The sequence below is a fragment of the Pleurodeles waltl genome, chromosome 6 (assembly GCF_031143425.1).
Source record: "Pleurodeles waltl isolate 20211129_DDA chromosome 6, aPleWal1.hap1.20221129, whole genome shotgun sequence".
In the NCBI taxonomy this organism is placed as follows: domain Eukaryota; kingdom Metazoa; phylum Chordata; class Amphibia; order Caudata; family Salamandridae; genus Pleurodeles; species Pleurodeles waltl.
In genome coordinates this window covers 954,789,770-954,812,240 of record NC_090445.1, presented here as the reverse complement: position 1 = coordinate 954,812,240, position 22,471 = coordinate 954,789,770, and the positions used below count along the sequence as shown (strand labels likewise).

Genomic DNA, 22,471 nt, shown 5'->3' with positions numbered 1-22,471 from the left:
GTTAGGCCCCCCTATGGCACTACAAAAAATAAAACAAAATACTTACCTTTACTTACCTATACTTACCTGGAATGGGATTCCTGCATCTTCCGCTGTTGTGGGTGGGGGTGCCCCTTGGGCTAGGGAAGAGCACATGTGGGTTTTTTCCATGGTCTCTGACCATGGAAAAAAGCCCACAGGTCCCTTAACGCCTGCCCAGACCTGCGTTATTTTAGGCCCCCGTGTTTGATTTTAGCATGGGGGATAAATATGGCGCTAAGGCCATATCGTCATTTTTTGCCTAGGAACACCTACCTTGCATCTCATTGACGCAAGGTAGTCTTCCGCAGGCAAAAAATGACTTTAACTCCAAAAAGTTGGTGCTAGACGGGTCTAGCGCCGTACTAGACGGGTCTAGCGCCAAAGTATAAATATGATGCTAATTCAGCGCAAACACAGTATAACTATGTCCCATAGAGTCTACAGATTTAATATCAGAGAAATTTCTCCCAAGTGGTGACCCTCGGGGTCCGAAACAAACACTCACCACTTGGAGATCTCGGGCGATTCCCTCATTGATCCTAGGTGCCAAACAACAGTTTGAAACCTGGGGTATAGCTCTTTCAAAACCATATAAACCACAATATCTGTTTACTCAACTGGCCATAACTACCAAGACAGAAAATGATTCCTGTGTTCCTCAAAGACGTTTGTCTTCTCCTGCTTCCCAGGTTCCAACAGAGGCTCAATCTTGTATAAGGTAGCAAGAGAGGAAGGAAACCATGCTGAAGCCTGATTATGTGTGCCCATTCTGAGTTAAAACAAGTCAGCAATCCAGTAATTACGGCCTACAATCTGCGGATGACCCCTATGCAGATTGGCGGTAGGTAGCATATACTTTAAATGCACCAAGGAATATCTGACTCCGAAATCACAATGTAGCAAATACAGAACTTCAAACGGCTGTAAACATTCTGTCCTGGAATATTGCGAGTGCAAAAACTATTATCGTACATGGTTTTTTATTAGCAACAAGGGGCAGCTAGGAACTGATTATGTTGCAAGAAACGTGGTTAATTGACCTGCTTCATCTAGGGGGTTACTTGTATTGTATTGTATAGCATTTATAGAGCGCATTCCGGCCGTAGCATCGAAGCGCTAAAGACTAAAAGTAAGTTTAAGGAGTCCTTACAAAAGTTTAAAAAAACAGATGCCTATTCTATCAGAAAAATAAAAATAAAAGCAAGAGAGAAAAGAGAGAGAGGGGGGCCTACCCTAGTATGAAAATAGCCAAGTTTTAAGCTTCTTCCAGAAACAAAGGTACATCTCCTCCATCTTGATGGATAGTGGAAGTGAGTTCCAAAGTCTTGCTGCTACCACTGAAAAGGCTTTATCACCCCGAGTTCTCTAGTTCCATTGTCCGCTTCTTTAGTTTTGTGGGTAAAGTAATCCGATTTCGCTTTTTTAATCGCCGATTTATAATCCTCGAGCAAGGCCCTGAGCTTGGCTCCCTGCTCTTGGCTCTGATTAAACCTCCATCAACGTTCCAAGTGATGGTACAGTCTCTGTAAGTTTTTTAGTTCCTCAGAATACCATGGGGAGGATAAGATCCTCCCAGGCTTAGGGCCTAATTTAACCAGGGGAGCCAACCTACTGATGGCTCCTCTGAGCCCCCACTCAAAAACCTCCCACTTGGAGGCATTGCTTTCTCTTGTCTGATCCCAGCAGCCTTGAGGGCACTTGCTAGGCTCTGCTCCTCTATCTTGTGCCACTGTCTAGAAACTTTAGGGGTTGGAGAGACATTAGTGTGGGCTGTTGTGCATGCTGCCTTGATGGTCAGCAAGTGGTAATCGGTCCAATCCAGGGGAATGTTATCTAGTTTAGTATAGTTATCATGACGAATAAAATTAGCATCCAGTGCATGTCCTACACAATGTGTAGCAGAGATGCCTGTACGGTTCCAGTGAAGGCTCGTCATCAGATCTAGGAACCCCGTTGATAAGTCCTTTGTGTCCTGAAGATATATATTGAAGTCGCCCAGTATTAGAGCCTTAGGGGCCATGGCAATAAGTTAAATCAGGGCAGGCCAAGAAGAGAGAAAAGCATTCTTCGGGCTTTGAGGGCGATAAATTAATAGGTCCTCAAAAAGTATAGAATATTGACGCCTTACCTTAAAGTAGCCCCCTTCACAGATAGCAGGGTTAACCTTAATGGGTTCAAGTGTACAAGCAAATTACTCCTAAAGTTTAATGCCAAACCACCTCCCTTCTTCCCAGTCCTATCAAGTCTGGAGAACAAATAATCGGGGGGAAAGGCAACCAGAAAATCAGGGTTGGAGTCCTCTCTAGCCCACGTCTCTGTGATATAAAGGGAGTCTAAGTTAAAGGCTTCAATCATATCCCTAGTTTCTACACAATGTTTGCTCAATGAGCGAACATTTATCAAGCCTTATTTGATGTTCTGTAGGGTCTTATCTTCCGGCTTCACTTACAGGTTCGAAGCTTCTGGCTTCACCGCTAGGCTGTCTCTATTACCAACAGATTTAGATTCCCAGTTGCATACACCACAGCTCCATCCCTTAATCTGGTTGGGATCAGCATAGTCGCATCCCTCATGGGTCTTCCTAGATAAAATATCTAAAAGCTCCTGCCTGGAATACTTTCTATGATTCAGGGTGTTAAATCCCTATATCACATGTTACATCACATCAGTGCCACGAAACCAAATAGATCAGGGAGACCGAGCGGAGGTCTTGCAACTTATGATTCGACTGCACTACGTGCAACCTCAGAACAGCTAATGATCTCATTTGACGATCTACAGGCTATCAAGCTCAATTTTGATGACAACCGTCAAGCAGTCCCTTTTGTATTATTTAATGTCTATGCCCATCCACGCAAGGTGCTAGAGCTCTCCTTTAAAAAAAATTACTTCATGAGATCTCGAAAATCAGATACACCTACCCACATGGGATATTCTAGTGATGGGCGACTTCAATATGAATTTAATCTATACGCTTGACATTGATAAGCAGTTGGCAGCAGAAAATCCTTTATGGTCAGTCCTGCCACAGGTGCCTCATCCCCAGAAGCAACAGGATGGCACTGGCAGTGAACTGGTTGGTGCACTAGAGCATTTGGGTATGAGGGTTCTCAATGGGAGGACAATAGACGATATGCTGCCATGGTTTACCCATTATACTGTGATCATTCATACCGGCATATAGAAATGGAACTGAGTGCCCCTAGGTATAACCCGGCACCAGTTGACTTCACTAGTCTTGGATCAATTAACTTAAAGCGTTTAATTTGGTCACCTCACTCTTTGATGAAGCTGACTACTAACACAAAAGTAGTGTTCCAATTCGAAAAATCTTTGCACCTGCCGGCAGTGGAAGCGTGGTCTGTATTTTTAACTAGACTGTCCTCTTTTAGTTATATACCTCGACCCGCGTCGGCTCGGGCGCCACAAGGAACTTTGAGTTTGTTGGAAAAAATGTTAAAGCTGAGAAGGAGGCTGCGAAGCGAGCTTAAAATGGTAACAAAATAAAATTTCACAACAACCATTTGTGGGACAATAAAACGTTTTAAAAAAGCTACAAATCTCAAATATAGCTAGAATGAAAGAAGCAGGAACATTTCTGTTCATGACTCATTTTTAACTCAAAATTAACTAATTCCAGGGCCTTCTGAGATATGGTTAATGGCACCGATCGGGTGTCAAAAGCGATTAATTACTTGCCCAATTCTGAGGAAAATTGGATAATTTATCTGACCAATATATTCACCAACCAAGAATGGTCAGCCAGTGTAAACACCCAGTCAAAGGTGCAAATAAGAAACTGCTAGGCCTACCCAAATTCCCTGAGATATCCAGCTGAGATGGTTTACCAAGTGATCAAGAAAGGGCTCAGTGATGGTGCACCTAGCAACGATGGCCTTCTACAGGCTATATTGAAGGCAGAGCCAGAATACTGGTCTAAGCCACTTACTATTCTGTTCACCGAAGTAGAACCGAGTAGGACCATTCCAGATAACTGGAGAGGATCCATCATTATTCCGATATACAAGGGGAGGGACAGGTCAAACCCGGCTAATTATAGATTGATCACTCTGATTGACTCCTAAGGTAAGTACTATGCCTCTTTGATTTTAGTGAATTTGATTGACTGGTCCAACTCTGTCAACCTTGTCCCTTTGAATCAAACTAGCTTTTAGAAGAGCTACGGCACTAGGATCAACATAGTAGCATTAAGCGTCATAGCTGATAAATCAAGTCGTCTTAAGAACAAAATTGCATCTATTCTTTATAGACTTTAAAAGTGCCTTTGAATGTGAGGACAGAACCCTCCTTTGGGGGAAGTTGAAAAGCTAGAGCCTGCATGATAGAATCCTGCGAGGCACAGAAGTGCTATACAAAAGAAATTGGGTCCAGGTCAAGCTCGCAGGCGGTACAAAGTTATCAAGGAAGAGCCCAACAAATACTGGTCTCAAACAAGGGTGTGTCCTGGCCCTGCAGTTGTTTAATCACTTTATGGCTGACCTGTCTCCAAAGCTGGATGAGGTCAATTCACACTCACCGAAGCTGGGAACCCTGCTTATATCACACCTTTCGTATGCAGATGGCATTGTTCTTTTGAGCCCCACAAGAGTGGGTTTACAGTGATTAGTCAATACTTTGGCCAACTTTGCTACAACTAACAAACTGGAAATTAACATCAGCAAAATAAAAATCATGTCCATGTGGAGCACCTTTGGCCCTGCCCTTAACCTCAAATTAGATAACATAGTGTTAGAGGAAGTCAGTCACTACAGATACTTGGGCCTCAAAATAGACAATAAATTGAATTTTTCAGGGCATACACAATACTTTATACAGAAATATAAAGCTCTGACATTTGCCTTCTGTGCCCTCTCTAGGAAGTTGAATGGGCCTTCTTTTAAACCACTGTCTGTTATGCCTGCAAACGTTCTTCCAACAATAACATATGGGAGTGCGGCATTATACGGGAAAGACTCATCAATTTAGGACCAGCAACAAATTAAAACCTACAAGCGTGTTTTTTGTCTGCCTCGATGTGCATCACCATCACAGGTCAGACTAGAATTTAGCCTTAAGCAGCAGCACTATGGAGCTCTGTGGCTAAAGATCCAAACTCAGAATGCAGTGGATTGTTCCAACGTTCTCTTCAAGAGACTGGCATGTCACACCTATTATACTCCCTTTTTTGCTGTGCACTAAACAGAGTAGCCAAGTTGCAATCTTTGCTGGATGACAAGCGTAAATTTGTGGTCCGGTCGCACACCTGGATGGTTATGCATAATTATAGCAGAGTGGTACCAGAACAGTATTTGAATGTAACATATCCGGTTCACGATTAGGGTCTTTGCTGTCATTTGCCAACAAGCCAGCATGGAAGAATGGCAGTGAGACGTCATGTAGATTGTGTGGGACTGAGACTGAGAACATTGTTAATTTGATTTGTAGCTGTCCAGCTCTAAGAGAAGCTCGGCTCCAATTGCTGAATCCTGCTTTTGTCATGCTTGGGGTTCATTCCTATCGGCCAGCAGTAATGCAAGTTTTGGATTCGGCTGACCCGCAGATAAACTGAAACTGATGAGATCTTTAACTATACACACTAAGACTCTCACAGGCTGTTTATGACCTTCCAACAAGCTTCTTTTTGTTCTGCTCAGGTATGACTTTGAAGGCGTAGTGTGATGAAGTATGTTCAGCAAAGGCTGTGCATATTATAATTTTATCAATATCCAATTCGATAGCACTTAATAATTAGCACTTTACAGTGATTTTATTACTCCTCTCTCAGAAAAGTGTACGCAATGTACTAACCATTTTTTGTAAGAATTTTGTATTTTATATTTTAATGAACTCAAGCCATAAAGATTTTTATGATGATTTTACACCTGTAATAGTTTTAGAGAAACTGTAATGCAATGTGTTATAAATATGTTCTGCAAGGCTGTTGGAGTCCCTGATGAACTGTGGATTCTAGTCTGAAGAACTTTTACGTAGTTTGTTCTTTCTTAAGATTTTAATTAATCATGCAAATAAAGTATTCACATTTCTAATATACCCCACAATACACCCTCCTGCTGCTCTTCCTTATAACTTTAGCCCCCTCTTTAGTCCCTCTTCCTTGCTACCCTACCCAACCCCTACATCTAACACCTCATCTTTACCCCTCATTCTGCTCTTGCCACCCCCCCATATTTCTCAACCTATCCCACCCGTCTTAGTAACATCCTTCTTCTTCTTCTCCCTTTTCATGCCTTTCCATATAGTCCTGAGTAACCGCTCCAGAGTTCTGGCCTGCACCCTCTACCTTCCATCCACTTCCACTGCTTTTTCATGCATCTGTCTTAACTTTGTTCCTTGCCACATTAAGCCTGACAAGCGCTGCTTCCAAGCCACCACTTCTCTCACCTCTGTTCACCCCTCTTCTATGATACCCCAGGCTTGCCTTCTCCTTCCTCTAACCCACTAACTCCACACATATATCTTCACCTTGCTTAGGACACTCTATAGACCTTGGGTCTTCCCCATCAAACGTTCTCCCTCCTGTGCTTTACCCGGAGCAGTCACATCACTTCTCCCCCTCTTGGGTGTTACCCATCCCCCGGAATAAACCCCAAACTCCATATTCCCTCCCACAATAACTCAAGTACAATTTCGTTATTGGCAGATGGTATTAAACAAGCATAACACAGCACCTTAAGTAGGAGCACGTTGCTTTTTACAGAGAGGCTATGAAATAAATTATTCCAGATTGCAAATCGTGTGGTTCCCACCTTATTCCTACTAATACCTAACAGGCCAGATACGCTACTCTTTCTAGTGTTTAAATTGTGCCTACTTTGTGTACTCGTCCTATGAGAAGCTCACCAAACGGCCCCAGGCTACTGGGGAAGAACGAATGAATGATTTTAGTTGAAACCCTGCAACCAGCTGGAACTAATCAATATTTTCCTTTCGGTATTAAGTTTCAAACTATTTGAAAACAATTCTAAACCTTTCCCCAGACATTGTTACAGAGGCTGAGTACGGGACTAGGGAGGATTTACATAGCAATTTTAAACTATTGGGTAATACTGTACTCCGTCATATAAAAGGAACGAACCACTGAGAGTAGCTCGACCCATTATCTGTCAATAAATGTCTCAAGGCATCACATTGCTTATCGCATTTTTTTAACATCCTACCTGCATCTACAATATGGCAATGTGTCAATCATATTCCACCCATATTCCCTGCACCGTGGATACCCTGACTCTTAACAGCACATCTTCTGTCCATTTTGAAGTTTAGAAAATAAGGCATATTTTATTTCATTGAATCAGAACTGTGAACGGTTACAGTCCATAAAACTACGGGACTTTCATTTGGGTTAGGCAAAATGTAAAAGAGCCGAACAGTAACGTTTTAAGGTTTCTAGGCAGCTTTTTTTTAAAACTCTGGGGTTGATTGAGGTATAAATTGCTCATCTGAGAAGGCAGACATTTTACTATTATTTTTTAATCTTCTGCTTTACAGAAGTCGAAAAGCTGTACGGCTCTGAGTGATGTTTTCAGTGGGAAACGATTATTGGATTGAATAAGGAGCAAGGGCAGTCTACGGGACGGCTAACAGCAGGATAGTCATGGCAGCATTTCGAGTTTGTGGTAGGAATGTCGTAAGAGTCTCAGAGCATTAGATTATTGGGGCTTTATTGCAGAATATTTGGTCTGCTCGAAAACAAAACGGTGCAAATAAGTGTGCACCATTTTCCGCCTTCTGTTCCATTTTAAAACACGACACAACCCCATTTTCATGCTTCGTCTGCTGTATTTACATACGAGTCTGAGAAAGTGCAAACCACTTTTTAAATCGGAAAGCTAAGACTAAGCAGGATGCAAATTACATTTGTATTGTATTTACTTAAGTTTGTAAAAGTAAAGCAGATGATTTACCTTTTTTATCTTTTATTCTTTATTCTTATGGCCAGGGTTTCTTTGTTAAAATATTTATGGCATAGGTTAGATGACTTAAAATCAAATGTAAGTACCTTAATTAATGGTTTAACAATCCATGTTTACATTGTTGGACTGCTGCAAACGGTTTTCTGTAATAGGTTTGCTCAATTCGTACTATGCAAGCTGAAAAAGAGAGCAAAATTCCCCGAGTGCCAGAAAACACAATTTTTCTGACTGGCACTCCTTCATTTCCTTAGTGGTAGTTAAGGTAGTTTCATTAAAGCAAGTTTATGGAGATGACAATATATGTTAAGAATGTTTTTTTCAAATTTGCTGTGTGGCGTTTTTGTGGTGGAGATGAGTTCCGTTGTGTTTTTGGGCTGCTGTGTTTGTATTGCATAACGGTAATAGTTTATATTGTGTTGTACTGTGGTTGTTGTATTGCATTCTGTGCCATGTTAGGGTTTGTGTTGTTTCTTTGTTTAGTTTGCTTTATGTTCAGATGGTTACCTTAGTTATCAAAAATGCTGCTAAAACAAAAGGCATATTCCTTGAAAGTTCCTGAGACCAGGAACAATTTCCCATTGACTTTGGTGATAAAATAGCTGGTCCAGCTCTTCAACTACTTAAGACACCTGTCAGCCTGAAACTATGGCAAAGTCTATGTCTTAACTTAGAGCTACCAATGCTCACTTTATGTGACATTCAGCGTGGACTCTATTAGGAAAAGTGTAGGAAGTCAACATCTGTCTCCATTTGCAAACACCTAGCACTACTTTATGCCCCCCTTATGCAACTTAAATTGGGAATATGGGACATATGCAATACGTCCGCAGGTACTAAAGTATAAGGACCTCACACAGTTCTGTTTTATTGTTACATGTTTCATTCAACTTATCATTAAGAACTAGGAGCCACATCTACAAAAATTAGGAATTATGATTGTAACAAACATGCTATTAGGAAATTGCAATTCCTAAATTACAAAAGAATATATTTAAAAATAGCAATTCCACTGGGGCCACAAATATACCTGACTCATGAATATTAGGAAGGTCATATTTTGTAAAGCCACTAGGAATCACTGCCATCACAGTGATAGCGGCCTGCTTGGCTTAGCAGACCACCATGTCTGTGAGTGCTTTTACATAAATCAATTTTAGGGTTGAGCGCAAAGCGCTCTGTCCCTGGTGTAATCTCTCTGTGGGCTTTTAACCACTCCCATGTCAAGCCCATCCGTTTGGTTGGTTTGTGGGCTTGCCTTTTAAAATTAGCTGGATTTCATTAGTGGAAGGCATGCATGCATCATGCCTCTTCTGGTGTTTAGTCTGCCTTGAGCATTGCGGGCAACTACTTGGTCACAGAGTGGGGTGGGGTCAGCAGTCTCACTGACCCCATCCCACTCTGTGATGAGGCTGGGACTGCTGCAGTCCCACCCTCCTGGGACCTCGAGGCCGAAGGTAAGTGTGTGCGTGTGTGTATGTGTGTGATGTTTTAAATTGAATGTTTGGTGCGTGCATGCATGTTTGAATGTTATGAATGTTGTTAATGGATGTGCGTGCGTGCGAAAGAATGAGTGTGTGTGATGTTTTAAAATGAATGTTTGTTGCGTGCGTGCATGTTTGAATGGTATGAGTGTTAATGGATGGATGTGCGTGCGTGTGTGAAAGAATGAGTGTGTGTGTGTGTGTGCCCCGCCGCGCCCTCCCTCCTAAAGCTGCCGGCCGCCACTGCTCCGCAAGTTGACTTCTACGCTCGCAGATGTGTTATTGTTATTGGGTTAAAGTATGGTAGATTTTTGCCATCGCATACCGGAAAAAGAATACTGTAAATGAAACTAAACTCTGAAGGAAGTTAAAACTAGTGACGGAGCTGACAGAATCAACATTCCGGATTTTTGATACATAGGTAAAAGAGATGTCAATTCAAGTCCCTCAGGTATGCTTACCACTCAGCGGTTCCATGAAGCATACACTGCCGTTTGTATTGAAAGCCAGGGTGTCAGGGGTTATGCAGAGTGTATGGAAGAGCGCCGAAAGTAATATGCCTTTCATGGAATAGCAGCACTCCAAGCAGATCGCCCAAATATCTCCTTCTGTAAGGCAGCTCTCTCTCAATGACAAAATGTCCGCCAGGGAGACATTTTCCTGTCAAGAAACAAATTCATATATTAGTCTTAATAACATTACAAGCACTTAATTAGAGTTTATGCATTTGACAATACATCAGGTCTTCTTAAGCAAATTGCTTCAAATATGTTTTCGTTTGTAAATCTAGAACAGGCAGCGGAAAATCATCAAACTGTAACATTTTGAGGGCCACTGGGACCCTTTCCAATTAAAATGACATTGAGCAGTTTACAGACTACCAGAGTGACTTACAAAACTGGTAATAATTCCTCAGCGAATAATTCTATCTTCTCCAGTCGCCTCGTGGGAGACACCAGTTTCCCACACTTCGTAGTTTTTCCCCTGCTGTCTCCTACCCTTCATTATTTTATCACAGCTTCTGCTGTAAAACTGAATTCCCCGTTCATCTGAAAGCTATCCTGACCTTTCTCTATGAAATCAGGGCTCAGAATGTGCATTTACAATAATCACTGAAAGCTGTATTTTTAGCACAAATAGAGGACTGCAGACGGCACAAGAGAAGATTTTATTTTAATGGGAAATACAGTGCTATACTTCTATGGGGAAAATACTAATGCCCAAGATTATCACCAAGACTATCAGGCGAAAACAACCCAGGTGCCATTATAATCTTCAATCGACCATTAAAAACTACCAGCTGAATTGAGATCACAGGGTCAATGGTAACTGTAGTTCTGTGGTATTTCACAAAGAGAATCCATTTGCTGAAAATAGGGAGACTCTCACGCTGAAAATGAAAATTGCAGGGAAACTGTAACATGAATTACAGACTCCCCATCAGTGTTCCATGTATAATACCCAAGAACTCAGCAATGCTCTAAAAATTGGTAACTCCTGAGATCAGAGTTACCAAAGAAGATAACAAGGATCTTGGAATGAGGCCCCATAATGGTTGTCAAGACACCTCTGCTCTTCTTTTGTCCATGAACAAATATTTTCTGAATCATTTGGATCTTTCACCCCTGCTCTGTAACCCACCTTTATTCTAGCTTTTTTCTCTCTTCTTCCAACCCTCCAGCCATCGATCACCTATGCCATCCTAGAAATTACGAGTCTAATACACACTTTGTCAGGCAGAGGCAGAAAACTCACACCCCTTCCTGATTTATTCATAGAAACTCTATGTAGATGTTCATTTCACTGTTACAGTTGACTCTGATATTCTCTTACTATCCAAGGCCGCCTCAAAATCACTCAGCATTTTTCCAACTCTTTTTTCCCATCCCCCTTTAATTTCCATTATATCCATCACTACTGACAACGACGAAATATTTCTTCTCTGACATAATCTAAATGAGCAATGTGTCTCTCAACCCTTTTACTCACTGTCCTCTTATTGGTTTCACTTTTCAAACTCACCTCGGCACTTCATGTCCGTTATCAGAATCCTATGCCACACAAATAATTAAAAACCTCCACCCAAATCTCTTTACAATATAGAAAACCTGTAGATCATATACCTCTAATCTAGGCATATCTACTCTGCTTTATATTTGCCTTCTATATAGGTAAGCTATTGCTAATGACGATGATCAATATGTTTCTCTCCTCCCTTTTCCCAAAAAGATTTTAAACGGACTGTTCAATTGGTCTTATTGTACAAATTCATCACAGACTGTAATATGGCTCCCACAAAATCACTCTATCTAACAATCTCTTTCCTATGTAGCCAACTTAATCTTTTTCTCATCATAACTATCTCTCATCCAAACTAACTCTCTTCCACCTCTACCACTTTCAGTACTGTTGACCATGACAATTATTTGGAAACTATTTTGTAAAATAAGTAAAGGAATATCTAGATTGTCCTTTCCGGCATCCTGCATGAGTGGGCAGGTGCACAGTAGGTGGTGATGTTGATGTTTGCAATCTGCCTTGGGTGATGTCAGTAAAAACAATGTCCCATATTCCCAAAGGGCCCTAGAGATTATTGGCCCAGGAAAATTGGAGACTGAGCAAGAAATACAATGTTCCTTGTTGGCAGCAATGGGCATACACCTGCAACCAGATTCCTTAAAGCAATCCTACATTAAAATGTCATTCCTCTGTAACCTAGTAACTTGCATCATAACAATGGTCACAAGTTTAATAAGCTACACATGCAAGGTGAGAGAGAAGAGAAGATTAATAAAGTGACTGTCATGATAAGCAAGTAGCCTCATCTGTGATTGCACCAGCAGGTGGACTCTCAAAGGTTAAAACAGCGGCATTCATTTCCAATACCATGTAAGCTCAAGCTTTCATTGAAGAGGTTAGGGTGACTTGCAGGTGGAAGCTGATGGGAGGTTTTGTACTGAGCAAAACTAAAGCAAAGTATAAAGTTCCAGACCAATTTGTGCTGTGACCAGATGTCTAAAATAAAAGCGAAACTTACGTCAGTTAGCAGGTGATAGCTGAAAGTCATGTGCACATGGAGAAGGTTCCTGGGCAGCCATCTAGTTGCAAAGAGAGACATCTGGAAAAGGTGAAGCATTAACTTCACCGGGGATGTAAAAAAGAAAACACTCTCCTGTGAAGTCTCTCTTTTGAATTGGTGAAAGTATACCAAGGTCTAATGGATCTGTATAGCTAGACCTAAATTTGATGGTAGAACTTCAAGGAAAAGTAGTGCTGAATTAGTACAGCAGAAGGTGTGCAGACCACCGAAAAGCATTGATCTTTTGGTGACTCGGTACTTATTGGCTAAGCTTCTCTATGGTGTCATAGGAAAGTGTGAGTTTATAAAATACTACATTAAATCTTGAAATAATGTATTCCTTATTCATGTATACCCTCTCTCTGTACTTATACATCTATATATTTATTACATTATTGCTACTGTAGAAGAAAAAAACGAGAAAAAAAAAACAACCTTTGATTCTATCCAATGCACTACTGTTGGAAATTGGGACTGTAGTTGGCAGAGGTATGCACCCTATCCAAGGAGGGATCACACTCCTAATCAGGGTAACTCAGATACACTACGTAAATTAACCTGTTCTCACCTTCTGGTCGCTGGGCACACAGCAGTCAGGCTTAACTTAAGAGGCAATGTGTAAAGTGTTTGTGAAACCCACTTAAAATACCATAACTCAGTGAAAACACCACAAAAACTTTCCACACAGGTTCAGCAAAATAGATAACATGTATCTGATTAAACCAGGAACACAACTACAAAAATCCAAAAAGTAGAAGTTGCGTTATGAAATGTTAAAGATTAAATGGGAAAACAGTGCTTAGAAGCATAGTGGCATAGTGGTCAAAAGGTTACTTGAGGCCGCGAGAGACCAGTGCAAAGCCAAAATACAAGCTGATCACGATGGAGGGTAGGCTAGATACAGAATCTACACATGGTCTGCTGAAACAGTACCTGTGGAGGAGCAAAGCAACGTTGATGAGGGCACAATGCGTCAGTTTTCCTGCTGCACCTGGGGCACTGCATCATTGTCAGGCTCTGGGAAAGTGAATGTGATGCATTGTAGGCAGGGTGCGCAGAGCACTGTCATCAGGCCACGCAGTCTGTAAATCTGCTGTCGTCAAGCAGCCGCTGCACTGCCAGCAGAGATGCGATGCGTTGATTTTTCTGCCATACATAAGGAGGGATGCATCGATTTTTTGAAGATTGTAGCTGCAGAACCCACTTATGAGACCAAAGACTGGAGAGGGGTACATCAAGTAAGGGACATGACTCACAGATGGCAATGTCCAGTAGCACTAGGAGATTTGAAAGCAGTCTTTGATGTCCCTGAGACTGCAGAAGAACAGGGGCAAGCCAGCAAGCCCTTGGAGACACTCTGGTTAAGCAGGATGGGTCCAGTACTTGTTCTCACCAGGGCAGAGATCAGCGGGGCAGCTCAGCATTGTAGAGAAGCAGTTCCTTTGGACAGTCCGTCCAAGCAGAGTGGCAATCCTTATAGAACAGCAGTCTAGACAAAACTTATACCACATTCACCGGCAACCTATTCTCCTGCAGTCTTGAAAGAAGCACAGAGTGAGCAAGAATGTGTTGTTTGAGAACATAGTGCTGATCTAGGCAAAAACAGCTAGATAGAGAGAAATAAAACAAGACCGCAAAAGTGGCAATTGTAAGAATAATAAAACTAAGCTGAATAAAATATATCTAGGTTAAAGTGCACAGCGGCAGGCCTAGTATGCTAAAATAATGTGCATGGAGCTATAACTAAAATGGCTACACAACAGCATAATCAGTGCTGCAGGCTCACCAGCCTTATTTAATTCACAGGAACTGGGTATATGGTATACCACTTTACAACGGACTTACAAGTAAATTAAATATGCTATTTGTAAATACACCAATGTTACCATGTGTAGGGGAGAAGCACATGCACTTTAGGTTAGCAGTGGTAAAGTGTTCAGAGTCCTTTGGCTAACAAAAAGATACAGCTAAAAACAAGAGGGGAAAGGAAAACATTCTGGGGTAAGAGCACTCTAAGGATGCCAGGTCTAATAACTACCCTATGTCTCACCCTATTCCTTCCTCACTTTCTCCACTCTCTGATTCATCCCAAATCTCATTCAACTACTATGATCTCCAAAATAACAGTTTCTAGACTCTTCCTTCCACTAGCCCTCCATGGAGCACCCCAAATCTCATTTTATTACTATGATCTCCGAGAAAATCCTTTATAAATTCTTGCTGCATGTATCCCTCCTTTGACTCATCATAAACCACATTTTACTAGTATGATCTCCCGAATCCATTTCTAGAAATTCTGCCCTCCTCCATCTTCCCTTTTGCTCATCCCAAACCTCATCTTACTACTATAATCTCCCAAATAACACTTTCCAGATACTCCCCTCTTCTATCCCACCATTATTCTATTAAATCCAACTAACAGACACTGCTCAAACTTACTCTTATTTCTCTTTATTAATTTACCACTGATCCTTTTTGGGTTCTAGAGTAGCTTGCTACTCACCAAATAGTGCTTCAACACCTCATGAGCTGTAGCAGGCATATTATAAATACAATTACAATTACAATAAGATAGTGTATTGTGGCATATGCCTATGGAGGCAAAAGTGGAAAAGGACTGTAGTGTCAGTGATACTTCTTTAAATGCTAGCTTCAACTAATGGTATTAAATTAGCGAAAAACACTAATTTCTTTGCAGCCTACCATGAAGTGCCTTTATAGGTCAAGTGGAGATTGAGTGTCTTCATTACACTCATTATGAGCTTTCAGTTCAAGCACTTGCCTTTTGACTTCTCTTCAGCTCTGCTCACATTTCAAAAGCATACATTTAAACCTTCCAAAGAAATCCAAGGAGTTATTTCTTTTAAACATAGGGGAAAATAAGAAGGAATATGAAAACTGTTTAGAGGTAGTCTTGAGGATTCCTGAACAAAAAATGTTTACATGCAAAAATATACTAAATGTAAATTTACATAGCACAGTGTAAGTTGTTTGGGCCTTGAAGTGTGTTAGTAGTTTAGAGTATCCAGCCTAAAAACATTCATTAACGATGCCTTAGGTCCAGAAAACACAGATTACCTAAAACCATTCATTGGATTGGCTGAGCTTTATTCAAAACAGGTAAATTGATTTACAGAGATCTACCAAATGAGACTGCTAATTTCCCTTGATTATTGTCAGACTCCATCTCCTCATTTTCATAGTTGCAGTGTACTGAAAAAGCAGAGGGTCTGGAGAAAATGATTCTAAAGACTAATTGGAGAGTGATCCTACTAGCACTATGTAGAGCTGTATTACAGATGTTCAAATTACAAAACACTATTATTTGCCAATGACTTCCTACAAAATACGAATTTGCTTTAGTAGCTTATGGAGAAGAAATGTTATGTGTGTAAACACATGTCAAAAATCAGATCTGCAAGATGCAAGCTACACATGTTGCACAAAATATACTCATTTGTATGTGTATGTACTGTCATTTCTATCATGCTGTGGAAATGTATTATTTTCCTATTGTTTCGGTGTTGGTGTGATGGAGTGTTGACTTTTGCCCTGAGGACCCTACCATTAAGCAGGACAGTGTTATATTTTCATTACACAGTGATAGAGAGATAAGGATAATAGTGCATTTACATGCTGACGTAAGTTAAAACAATTTTATAATACAAGAGGGTAACAGTCGTCCCACTTTAGATACACAAAACAAAATGGCAGGGCAACAAAATGGCCCTGCTTGCACCTGACATCCAGTACATTTTCTCCTTCTTTCCCCCAATATCAAATAATACAGACTCACTCTACACTATTCTACACTATTCACTTCCAAGTAATAAGCACTGTTCATCTAATCCACACAGAAGGGAGATTTACATTCTATAAACAGTCCAATAAGCATACATAAAAGTACACAGCTGTGGAGCTATGAATGGTAAATCTATGCTTCCTCTTATATACCCTGACAATATATTGGTAGTCAATATTCTGTGGTCAGATGTATGTAATCCTAAAATTAGTCTATCCCCCCAAATTGATGTAAAGTTCAAAGTGTATATTTTCAAATGCCTATTCTCAATAAAATTCTTACATCTCATTTTGTTCCATTTTCTCACAGTGAACTAGACTGTGCGGGTGATAGTTAAACCTCAACTTCATTTTTATTCCTATTCAGTACTATAGCGTGCATAATAGTCCTTTATGTTTAATATAAGGCTGAAAATAATTTTACAAACTTACAGCTTATACAAAGAAAGCCTTCTAACATGACCAAATTTTTTTTTTAAAGAGAGGGACTGCAACTGGCAGGGACAACAGCTCGTAGAGCACATGAAAACCTATAGATTTCAACTTTTAGAAAAAGGAACAAGGGCCCAATTGTTTGTCTGTGCATTGATGTTCATGGCTGTTATTACTGTGTACATGAGATTATAGAAGTGTGAAAATCATATCCATATTAAAATATCAAACCTTCAACATCTTTGCCTGATTCCTCATGTGGATGTTGAGGTGGATAGTGTCCTCGTTGGAGCTCTGATAATTTGGTGGGTTACTGTCACAAAAATGTTTGTCCTGACAGAATTTTCAAGACATAGTCAAAAAATAAACACATCAAAATTGATTCTGGAAATAGAATGCAGAAATGAATCAATCCAAGAAATCTACCAACTAATATTGCTGACATTCTAGAAAATAAAATGTGAAACCTGCAACTCAGGTTAAAACTGTCTTACTATTCATTATCTCAAACCAATGTATTATGTGTAAAGTTAATCACAATTCAGTCAGATGCAAACAAATTATTTTCGAAGAGGGTTGTTCTTATCCTTTCCTAACATATACAACCAACTTCTGCAACTAGTTTCAGTAAGAGGTTTAAATAATAGTCTGGATCATCAGCAAGGTTGCATACTAGGGGCACCTCTGCTATTTTCTACATGGTCTCATCTGGGTAACAGGTATATTTCCATACCCTACTGGTGCTCGTAACAGGAGCAGAACCACACAAAGACATCAAAGAATATGGGCAACAAGCCTGACCTGTGAATGAGGAGGCAAACTAAGAAATCTGGCAATAGTTAGGAAGAATGCCAAGAAGTAGACAACAGTAGAAGTAAAAGTATAAAAAAAATAGCACCATTCCACAAAGGCCAGGAATATTTGGGGGTGGCTTTAATATACACAATGAATGACTGAATAAACACCACAACTATTCATCATACTGTACCAGAGTTAGAAAGAAACAATGAAAATGTGCCTCCATCTGGCTACTTATCACAAATAAGCAACGTAGAGATAGGTAAACAAGAGCATGAGGGGTTACATTTTCAGATTTCACAATATTGCTTAAAACCTACCTATTCAGGTAGACATATAAGTCAGTCATTCTCTTAGGTTAACTGCATCTCTGTCTCCCTCCAGGAGTCACTTTTCGGACTCTGTGAACACTTTTCTAAAGCTTAACCATGTGAGAATCAAAATACACCTTGTCACTTGTACACATCTGTTGATTGGTTGCCAAACTGATGTATCTGTCCTACAGCTCTCTAAAGCTGATGTTTGGTGGTTTGCAGCACTTTACGAAAACATTCCACCAAATGAAAAATAGCATAAACTATCTATGCAATCTTTTTCTCCATTAATGCTTTTATTGACAAGTTTCAAAGTACAAATTAAAAGGGAGACCTTTTGTCTTTGACAGTGCTAGGAGGGGACTGTGTCATCATGAGTTTTAATTCTCCTTCCTTAGTCCAGCATCTGTTATTTGATCTCTTTAGAAATGAGCCTGTAGGGAGTAACAGCGCTATGGAACCTCTTGGTTTCCTCCATAAACTTGCAGTTTTGCGCCAGCAACCATGACAGGGGGCATTTGATAATGCACCTAAAAGCCAAAATGAGGAGAGGGGTGGTGGCCTCTTTGTGGCTCTAATGTAGTATCATTAAACACATTGCCTTTTGACTCTCAGCTTTGTTTAAGGGATGGAAGGACCCCTCAAACTACTGAGCTGGAACATTGCTGGATTAAAGGATATGGTTAAAGACCCAGCCTGTCTCAATTTAATTACTCAATACGATTTTAACGTATGACAAGAAACCTGGGACATTTGTCATTTCCTTGCCCTAGTTTTTCATGTTATTCCTGCCAAGCAACTCCTCCACAGGTGGCAGACCTAAGGGTGGTCATTCCATCTGGATCAACATCAACCTGAAAATGACAGTTTCAACTTTGGACACTGAATATTCAGCTTTTATGACCCTACTAATCAAAGACAAACTTAGCAGTTTTTGTTTCCATTCGATTAACTGTTATAACAATGATTTCCTAAATTAAGAATGCAGCCTTTTTATGCATTTTATGTTTTCTTAGCTGATTTGAAGCCAACAGGACACTGCACATCAAAACAACCCTTAATGCAAAACTGGAGTATGACTGCAAGATACCGAGTACTGCCTTGCTGTGGCCTTCACTGCCACAGCAAGGGAGATCTGCCCAAACAGAGGAGGAGATGGGAGGTATCTTGGTCAACACAATCTTGTTAACCTAATTGAGTCATTGTGTACAGATATCACATTGCTATCTAGTGTCAGAGGGCATGGACAGGTATCTGTTATAGATTTTATTAGGTTTTTGTAGGGAGCCATCCTTGCCATTCACTGGAGGGATCATAATGCCTGTATCTTAAATGTAAAATCCCACTCTATAAAACACCCTCTCCTGTGACATCTATACACCCATACATCAGCACTATAGGGAGGGTTTATGGCTTCTGTGGCACTTGAAGGATCCAGGTGGTGCACTAACCATGTTGTTGCAGTCTCATTTCACGACTGTCGTGGCTTGTTTGTCTGATGCCCAGGGTACCGAAACAATTAAATCTTTCAATTCTTTAAATCTGGGTGTTAGACAACTATTGTTACAGCTAGTAAGGAGCAGGCAGTCATGCCCTCTGGTTTGACAGACACTGTTCCATAGCCAATCATAGGTTATAGAAGGCCCATTCTGCCAATCTCAAAAGATGCCACTGTGGTGCCGGAGTCCCACAAAGCATATAAATGCACCATGAGGTCAAGGAAGAACAGTCTAAACAATAGGAAATGGAAATTATTGAAATGTGAAGCCTCAAGTAAAAATGGTAAGAGTTGTTGGGAAATGGGAAATAGAATTAAACATAGGGAGGCTCTACTAAACCCTCCTTCAAGTTGTAATATCCAGGGCACAGATTGATGTACACAGTACAAAAGTATTTACTATGTATTAAAAGTTGAGAACTTAGAAGAGCCGCTGAAGGCCAGGTTATGTGATTCAAAAGTGCTGACAATCAACTTACAGGACGTGACTATTGCTACAAGACAAAGCCTAAATATTAAAGCCCTGGGTCCGGAAGGGGTCCTCATGGACTTAACTAAGTGTAGTGGCAATCTACTTGCCTACCAATATATTGTCAGTGTATATAAGAGGAAGAATAGATTTACCATTCATAACTCCACAGCTGTGTACTTTTAAGATATATATTTTTAACAGTTCAATATGTAGTGAGATCCCTGAGTCTTGGAAACTTTACACCACAGTACCAATTTATTAAAAAGGAGACCACAACTCACCAAAGTGCTATCAGCCTATTTCATTCATAAATAGTTCAGTTGAGATCATAGGGCAGCGATAATCAATTGTTCAATGTCATGAGCCAACCTAAACAACATCTTGTGTCATTATCAATTTGGGTACTCTCTGTCAGGGGAACTGTCTGATATATTTATCTGTGCCCGATGTGTGTGACAAGTCAATTGGTCAGTAGGTTGCCCATCCCATAGTAGAGAAAAGGCATCCTAGGAACGCGCCAGCCTCAAACCAGAGGAACTATATTTGAGTCATCCTGTGGTCCATCTGTGCACCTAACCCGGGTCGCGTGCCTGGCGACCTACTGACCAATTGACGGTGACAAATAGTTCACGTTCAGTAAGTGACTCTCCAGCACTGACCCTTTTTTTGTATAAGAAGGAGAAGTAGTAATTTCGGTCCTGATAAAGCGCCAAGGGATCATTTATTGACCATAGAGGCGCGAAACATGTTGACCACACAGTGTTAGGACTAGGTACACTACCTTTTTCCTTTCCATGGAGGATGGTGGGACATTATTCCCCATATTAACTCCCTCTGTTTTCTGTTTTTAATCTTGGCCGGACCCTTGTTCTGAGTTATTAAATTGTGATGCCTAAGTCTCAGAGTCAATTTTATTTCGTTTGTCTCTCCTATAATTTTTCTCATTGTTAGTATCTTTCGCAGACCTCATTTCTGCTAGATAATTTTCGGTTGAGTACCACCACTGTGTGTGGGGTGGTCCGCCAGACATTGCAGTGCTGGTCTGACGAGATTGCCCAATGATGATGCCTAGCATCCTAGTGGATGCTTGAGGGCTCTCCTGATAAAACAGACATTTCCCCTCCCTGCAGGTACATATGCTGGAACAGTGTACTATTTCTATTTTATATTGAGGTCTTGGGAGACCGTACACTGGACCACAATTCTCCCAGTCCCTCTCCTTTTTTTGATCTGGGATATTGTGACATGAATATGTTGCAGATTGAAGAAAAACACATTTGCAGGTTGATTTTGTATCCCCCTCCCACAAGTTCCCATTTTATTTTACTTTTGGAGCTCGGGTACATTACAGAGACGGCTAAGTTCGCTACGCTTCTTTTAAGGGTTAGTGTGTGGTTTAATAGTGAGGCAACCATGAGCAGGAAAGTTATCGAAGACTGTTTGAACTTAGATAAGGGCTTCTCAATTCCTTGGTTGGCTTATATATGTATAACCTTTGATGCTGTAAATATACCCAACATGTTTGTGACCCCATGCACAGTAAGGGAATCTGACAGGCAGAAGGTAAAGTCTCAGTTTTTCGATTTCTGTCACTCAGGCTTGAAGATGAAATGAGCAAAAGGACAGTCAAATAGAAATCCATGTAACTGATATCAGGAGATGTTGCTCTGTACCTCTTAATACACCATTCACGCTGGGAGAGATTTTTACTTTTCCAATTTAGATCAGGAACTGTGGTTTGGCTTCTGTTTTTCCCTAGGGCGTGTTCACATTTGAGGATGAGAGAGGTGGCCTGCCCCGTGATAGTCATTCATAGTAATCAGTAGTGCACTTTATGTTTCATTTATGTTTCTTTGCATTTTTCTTTTATATTAAACCAGTTTTAGAGGATGTAGGAATCACAAAGATGCATTGTTTTATCTACAACCATTAAATACTCATGATGTTTACTATGTTGTCTTTTCATTTTTAAAAGCAGAGGAGAATGATGGAGGGTTAAGAGCTGCCATAGTTTTTATCTTTGTTAATTGGGCTGATGCCTTGGGTGGTGGAGGTCATCTTAAATGGATGGTGATTGAGGATAAGTGAGAGGGCTGCTACATTCCTGAACCTGTTAATCTGTAAATCTTTACATTCTGCATGTTTTAAATGATGTTTTATTCATGTGCATATCTTTAATGGCTAATCATGTGCAGAATAAAAAAAATAAAGTATTGTATCAACAGTGCTAGTTAATAAGTTGAGTAAATATGTTAAGCCACAATGGAGCTTTTCTGGTATTTTAACACATTTTGATGGCAAGAGTCTTTATTTACATCTCGCCTAATGAGACAGCACAAGTGTTTTGCAAAAAAACCTATTGTTGTCAGCTGACAGTGGACTTAGAGCCAGCCTTCTGCTTTCCGCTAGTTAGCTTTATTGTCACCCTCATTTTCATGTATTTTACACATCAACCTATGTGGATGTCCTTCCTCTTTTTGTGTTCCTTCTGTCCAAGGAGCAGGGCCTCATTACTACACTCTACTGCTCGCATTTCTGGAATTACTTTTTTCCTTTTGATTAAGCACTCTATGAGAGGTGTGTCCTTTGTATACTTCTCTTCCCCCCCTCGGCCATGATCAGTGTTGCTCAACTTTCACTT

At 40.5% G+C, this 22,471-nt stretch overlaps 1 protein-coding gene across 1 annotated transcript in view; it reads right to left on the bottom strand.

The window, feature by feature from the left end:
• The window catches only part of KNDC1 (kinase non-catalytic C-lobe domain containing 1), a 523,355-nt gene that overhangs the window by 468,482 nt on the left and 32,402 nt on the right, over positions 1 to 22,471 (bottom strand). The window contains exon 2 of the mRNA XM_069239773.1: positions 9,898 to 10,096. Coding sequence (XP_069095874.1) covers positions 9,898 to 10,096 — 199 coding nt within the window. The remainder of the gene's footprint in view (positions 1 to 9,897; positions 10,097 to 22,471) is intronic.